The sequence below is a fragment of the Homalodisca vitripennis genome, unplaced genomic scaffold (genome assembly GCF_021130785.1).
Source record: "Homalodisca vitripennis isolate AUS2020 unplaced genomic scaffold, UT_GWSS_2.1 ScUCBcl_15;HRSCAF=503, whole genome shotgun sequence".
Taxonomy (NCBI): domain Eukaryota; kingdom Metazoa; phylum Arthropoda; class Insecta; order Hemiptera; family Cicadellidae; genus Homalodisca; species Homalodisca vitripennis.
This window is the reverse complement of record NW_025776172.1, coordinates 30,576-38,124: the sequence shown is the minus strand read 5'-3', so window position 1 is coordinate 38,124 and position 7,549 is coordinate 30,576. Positions and strand designations below refer to the sequence as shown.

Sequence of the window (7,549 nt, the reverse complement as noted above, 5' to 3'; positions counted from 1 at the left end):
CACCCCTCCCCCAACCAAAAGGGGGGGCTTATTCATCGCATTGACATGGCCCAGTCACTGAATTTGCACCGTCTAGCATTCAACCACCAACACAAGCATATTTGTCTTTTTGAGATTTAATTTCATCGTAAATATATTAGTTATTATGTGGTAGTTTGCAACGCCGTCACTTATAAACTACTATCTACGATTGTATTGAATTTTCGAATAAACGATGAAATAATGTTTCTCAAATATTTTTACTTTCTTTTCAAAATTACAACAGACCTATATATTATATAATAAGTGATCCGACTAATAAAGCTAATAGACCTTATTATACATCCATCGCTAACGCATTGTCCTATTTTTGTTAAACTGTTCACTCATGACGTTGCTTTCTTAATTTTGTCTAAGTATCATTAACTAACAGAATTAATTAAATCATATATCTCATTTATTTTAATTCAGTTAATTCTTTCTCTTAATGTTAAAAAAAAACATAAACCTACGAGATTTTCAACTTTGAGTCTCCGCACAGGCGTTTAAGGTCCATTTAGGCTCTTTCCCCTTTAAGTTTCTTAATTACGAGTATACAGTAAGTAGATAGCAAAATAAACCTAATGATAAATGTTTTTTTATTTGTTTTCAATTTTATTAATTTTCTTAATTTCGATGAATGGATTCATTATTTTTAGAGATAAGATTTTTAATACGGGTGTATTGACTTCTTTCATACCACGCATAAGGATGCTATAAAATATCATTATTTGTTAATATTTTCTTCTTCAGTATAATATATTTACTGCTGTATGTACAGTTGTACATTTTTGTGAAAGTAAAGTTATTTTGAGTCGGTTGTTTTAACATTGCGGATGGTAAAATGTAATTATGGCTTTTAATACACCCTTACGTAAGAATATATGCTATGCTTATTATATATGCATTGCTTACTGGGTGTTCCCACCAATGGAAAATATACTCATAGTCTATGTATTCACTGAGCATTATGAGTGCAAGTTTAATACAATCGGGAAAACTCTATGGATCATGTTTCTCGATATAATAAATCTACGCCTTTTGTATATGAAGCCATAATGAAACTATTTATTTGATTTAATAATTTCATAAAAATGGAGTGTTTTTTCTTAGTTTAATTATTAAAATAAAAAAAATTATATAATTGAATAAATTCCTGATGTTTCCCGTTAAAAAATTAAGCCTTGTATTTTAGACTAAAGAGTTAGAGTATAGAAATTTTCTTAGCAGCATTTTGCGGATGGCCCAAAAGTTGAACTACGAAGTGACACCCCTCTAAGTAAAAAAATTAAGAGTTTGTGAGAAATATTTTTGTCCTCGGAAAATATATGATGTACGACTAAAATTATGGTGCTATTTTATTTAATAGACATTTAAACATGTATTGAAACATAATAAATTTAATGTTTCATAATTAAGTTTAATTTCATTTCAAAATTAGTTTTTATGGAATTAAACAATTGAAACATGAAACTAAAGTTTTTAAATTGTCATTTATTACTAACAGAACTAATTTTTCATTACTTGCCCTTAGATAATCACTCGTAACTATTTGAAGTTAAAAAACTAGATTATCATTATTTTTATCGTATGCACTATTACGCGTTTTAAAGGTATATTTCATATGAGTGTGTCAACTTCAAGATAAATTATTAGATTATTAACTTAACACTGTGATCAAAAACCGATGGATAAGACATTGGTGGCCAAGCATAGAGCATATTAATCAGCAAAGGTTCCTTCCTAACTAGTTCATACCCAAAATATATTTAGGCGACTTCTGACAATTTTAACTCTAGCAGATATATTCCTCTAGTAAAGGATTATAATCTCGATTATGCGACTTTTTCTAACGGTATCGATGATAATTTGGGTTATATTACTAGAATGTATTAGAATACATATTGGAGCTTTCATATCAAATGTTATCATCAATTACGTTTAAAATATTCTCCCATGTTTGTATTGTTGATCTTTTTATAATGAGTAACCCTATTATACAATTTGGACCATCTTTTATCATCTACAGTACTATATGAAATGAAGGAATCGTGATTGTTAATTACATTAGAATACCAGTTCAAAAACACATGGAATGTTGCATTAAATTTAGAATTGCAATATATTACAAACGCCATAATTTATTTCATAAGTGGTTTGCCATTTTTCTAAAGACCTGAAGGAGATGTCTATGACGTACCTGTTATTCTACAGAAATTTTAGTACGAAGGAACGGGATTCAGTCAGTAAACCTATAAAAGCTTTGTTATGAGTTGTATTTATTTTTCTCAGTTGTTATTCCTTTATTATTACAGAACGTATGCATACAGAATGTTTTTGATGAAATGTCGTAAGAAATAAAGGAAGAAATCTTACAAGTGATTGAAGGTATAGGCGCAAGGGGTGACCAATTATACTATCTAGGTAACAGATACTTTTACGCGATTAAAAAGAAAAGATAAAGTACAACACAGTTGTGATGTATGGACAAAAATTTAAAATCATCGCTCTTTCGTATGCAGTTAACGAATATTTAACTATTGTGCGTTACATAATCACAAGTTCACTTCTAACCCCATGTATCAGGAAGTGTCAAACTTAAGGACGAACATTCTCTCAATATTGTAAAAATAGAGTGAAAAGTCGAATCTCAAAAAAAGTAAGCACAATTTAAAATTATACTTCAGCTTAGCTGTGTATGATTTTAAGGCTAATCATATCGGAATGATTGTCCCAGAATATATGTGTCGTATTTCATTTGCTGTTGTTACTCTCTTATTTTCAATTTGTAATTTTTAAAACTGATTTGTAAACTGGACAGATCAGATGAGTAGAAGCAGAAATATTGTTTCATTAATAATAACAAAATTATATTTCATAATATCTCATTTTTGTACAATACACTTTTATGAATTGTAAATGTTTTATTTTTCAGGTAGCACTCCTCAACCCTCGGTTAGCTTAAAATTAGCAACTGCATCAAATTGCGATATTTACTGGTACAATTAAGCATATACGTTTACCACTGTAATAAATAGTATATCTACAAACTCCCTATAAATTTACGGGTGAAAAGTAAGTCGAAGGACTTCTATTTAAATAACAAAATACTAAAGAGAAAAATTTAGCGATCAAAAATAAGAACTACAATAACAAGTGTTAGCAAGTTCTACGAGTATTATTTTTATTGTAGGTTTGGGTAATCAACATTTTGCTGTTTTAATCAGAAGAACTCTATATCCTGTAATATGTAAGGATATTATGACCACACTTCAACAATGTAATATGAAAGTCTCCTGATAATAGCAGCTAAAATTAAAACAGCTAACAACCTAAATTTCGACTGTGTTTTGTTAGTAAAAACATATAGTAAATCTGTGTGTATGTTATATATATTGAATAGGGGGTGCTTATTCTTCCCTTCAACAAGATGTAGCCGCTGATTTAGCAACCCCATTGATTCAGCTTACAGTAAGCCTATACAAGACGATCCGTACCTCATTGACAATATGCAGCCCTTGTACAAAGGACATAAAGGGTAAACCGTCACTGACACCTTTCCCTACTTTCCCTACACGCACATATTGTCTAGCAATTACAATAGTAAGAACAGACAATTAATTGGCAATTAATTGTGTAATTAATTGGCTCTGCCAATTATTTATACAGGCAGTAATCCTTCTTCTAGACGTCTTTTGTTTGGCGAGGCTGAGTCTCCTGGTAAACGAGAGCCGCAGTCAGCCCTAGCTGCTCTTTGTCTGTTTGCTAGTGGGTGGGCTGAGTCAAGAGCGATATTTGCATGGACTGTCCCTTGCACTTTGACCTGTGATATTAATATGATATCAATGATTCCTTGTTTGAGCTGTTCATCATCATGTGTTTAGGATGGAAACGGAGTTGAGGCGTCGTCGGTACACTACTTGTGAATAGTACAACTAGTGTTGATGACTATTTGTGTTTAGATAAGAACATTTTATTTGATGACTAAATAAATGTAATTTTATGAAAAGCAGCTTTTTACAAATCAGATCAACTTTTATAATGATTAATTATTCAATATTACTTTATTTAATCAATTTAAAACTACGTCGGGCTAATTCATTTAGGTGAACAAGGCGGGATTAGTCATTTACCTTACAAATATTTAAATTTGTTACGTAATACTATCCTTTATATATTTATTTCATCTCAGTGTCAGCTCAAAATAACATTAAATATTCAGGGTATATACACGGTTTCAATATGTTATATAAAAAAGTTTGATTTTCTTTTAATAGTCAAATTAGTTCATATTCCAATTTGTAGATTTTCACTTTTTAATATATAGAGATTTTTAATGCGCTCTGAAAACATAGAATTATTTAATATAAAGTACATATATAATTTTATTGCCTTAGTATAACATTTAACGAAACACACGGTATACTTTGGTCTGACATGGACATTTATTTTTAAAATAATTTCTGTTGATTTACATTACATTGATCTGTCATTTTAGACACTCAAAGTTGCTGCTGTATACAAGTTGTTCTATTGAATTAATAATTAACGAACTATGTTCATATACCTATCGTTAAGATAAAAAACCCGTATATTTTCACATCATCTCAGCTTGAAATAATTAATATATTTAGATTAGAATAATTTTATAGGGAATGATATGTTACTAAATAATTCCCTAATTAAGAAATTAAAGATATGTAATTAGTCAAAATAATAGTATTGTATTTACAGAGAGAAGATGATAACTAACTTTATAATAATGACCAAAACAAAACAGGTGGTTTATATCTTTTACAATACTAAAATAAAAAATATTTTTAAATCAGCTGACCAGCTGACACTACATGAGCCCCCTAGGGAGACTGGAAGTCAGGGAGCAAGCCGTAAACGCACATTGCGACCAAATCTGGTAGCGCACTCTGGTGTTGCGTTGTCCGGGTCTGCAGCAGGTGTACCGATGCTGGGTGCCGGTGTGTGGGCGCTTCTTGGTTGAGGCTGTGGGGAAGGGTCAGGTAGAATGTAAGCAGGCTTCACTCTGTCAATGCTTACTTTAGAGCTTCTATCTGCGATCTGGATGGTCATAGTTTTGTCGTCACGGCTGAGCACTTTGTGAGGTCCGCTGTAGGGAGGTTGCAGGGCTCGACGCACAGTATCGTCACGTAAGAAAACATGAGTGCATGTTGATAATTTCTGGAAGACAAATGTCTGAGGTTTGCTGTGAGCTGAGCCAGAGACAGGTTGAAGGCGAGATGTTTGACGTTGCAGCCTGACAACAAGGTCAGAGATGTCTTCACTGCATCCCAACCCCGGAGGGCTGGCAAGGAGTGATCCAGGTAGACGTAAGGGTTCTCCGTATACTAGTTCAGCAGAGGACGTTGTTAAATCTTCTCTGTATACGTTTCGGATACCAAGTAGAACTAGAGGGAGGGCTTGGAGCCAGCTTGATTCCGGGTGACAGATGATGGCCGCTTTTAGATGACGGTGAAAACGTTCGACCATACCATTGGCTTGTGGGTGATAACTGGTGGTCCGTAGACGTTCAATCCCAAATGTAGAGGTGAGACGTTTGAAAAGTCCAGATTCGAATTGACGACCTTGATCCGTTGTGATACGTTATGGGCATCCAAAACGGGATATCCAATAGTTCACCAAAGCTTCGGCGACTTCCTCAGCATTTGCTGAAGTGGGTGAACTTCTGGCCATCTGGTAAACCTGTCAATAACGGTCAAGCAGTATCGGTACGGGCCAGCTGGTGGGAGTGGTCCAATTATGTCTACATGAATGTGACGAAAACGAGCAGATGGTGGATTGACTGTTCCAAGTGGACTGTGAACGTGGCATGAAACTTTGGCACGTTGGCAGAGCTGACAAGTTTGGGCCCAAGTGCGGCAATCTCGCTGAATATTAGGCCAAACAAAACGTTGGGATATGAGGCGAGCTGAAGCTTTGATGCCGGGATGACTTAAGTTGTGTAGAGAGTCAAAAACCAGTCGTCTGAGAGGAGCAGGTACAAATGGTCGGAGTGAAGGATTAGAAGTGTCCCAGAAGAGGTCAACGTTTGAACCAGGGACTGTGATTCTCTTGAGCTTCAATGCTGTGTCACGGTTCAAAAGATCTTGAAGTTCAGTGTCCTCTCGTTGAGCCTGTGAAAGAGTACAGTGGTCGACAGTTGTGATTCCTGAAATGGCATCGACACGTGAGAAAGTATCGGCAACGATGTTTGCAGATCCAGATATGTGCTGAATGTCAGTAGTGAATTGGGCAATAAATGATAGTTGATTGACTTGAACAGGAGGGAGTTTATTATCCTTTCTCTGTTGGAAAGAAAATGTCAATGGTTTATGATCAGTGAATATAGTACAACGTTGAGCTTCTAAAATGTGTCTAAAATGATGTACTGATGAGTAGACGGCATAGAGTTCACGGTAGTAGGCGGGCCACTCTATTTGTCTTGCAGTAAGCTTTTGAGAAAAGAAAGCAAGTGGTTGCCATTCATTCTTGACGAGTTGTTGAAGGCATGCCCCAACAGATGAGGTGCTGGCGTCAGTGAAAAGTCCGAGTGGAGCGTTTGGGTCAGAGTGATTGAGCAGAGTTGCTTGAGAGAGATTCTGCTTGCAATTGATGAAGGCCTGTTCTAACTCGGTAGTCCAGGTTATCTTCTGATTTCCTTTGAGGCCTGCAAGAGCAGAGTGAAATGGTGCTTGGTGTTGAGATGCAAAAGGAATGAATCTTCTATAAAAATTAATCATGCCCAGAAAACGACGTAGTCCTTTGGCAGTTTCCGGGCGAGCGAAGTTCTGAAGAGCGGTGATACGATCGGGGAGAGGTCTAGTACCACTGGCAGATACTTAGTAGCCTAGAAAGGTTACTATTGGAAATCCAAGGACACATTTGTTAGCGTTGACAAGGATTCCATAGTCTGTGAGTCTTTGAAAAAGGATACGGAGGTGATCTTGATGTTGTTCGGATGTTTGTGAGAAAATAAGTATGTCATCAATGTATGGGAAACAAAAATCAAGTCCTGAAACCACTTCGTCGATAAATCTCTGAAATGTCTGTCCAGCATTTCTGAGTCCAAACCCCATGAAGGGAAATTCGAACAAACCGAAAGGTGTGGTTATGGCCGTCTTAGGGATGTCGTCAGGGTTTACTGGTATTTGGGTGTAAGCTTTTTACTAGATCAATGACCGAAAATGTTGTGCACCCACGAATTTGATGATTGAAGTCATGAATGTGACGTACCGGATAGCTGTCAGGAATGGTTCTAGCGTTTAGAGCACGGTAGTCACCACACGGTCGCCAACCATCAGTCTTCTTAGGAACTAAGTGCAGAGGAGACGACCAAGGTCCATCAGAGCGTCGGGCAGTTCCTTCTTGGACCATACTATCGAATTCGGCTTTGGCGATTTTAAGGCGATCAGGTGCAAGACGGCGAGGTCGGCAAGAGATTGGAGGGCCAGGCGTCGTCTTGATGAAGTGTAACGTATTATGCTTCACCTCACGAGGTGTTCCAGCCGGACGAGTGAGG

General features: G+C 35.9%; 1 protein-coding gene across 1 annotated transcript; it reads right to left on the bottom strand.

Annotated features, from left to right (window-relative positions):
• Positions 1–4,890: 4,890 nt before the first annotated feature.
• Positions 4,891–5,520, bottom strand: LOC124370188. The gene has a single exon (XM_046828480.1). The coding sequence runs from the start codon at positions 5,518–5,520 to the stop codon at positions 4,891–4,893; it is 630 nt and encodes a 209-aa protein (XP_046684436.1).
• Between the last annotated feature and the right edge of the window lie 2,029 nt (positions 5,521–7,549).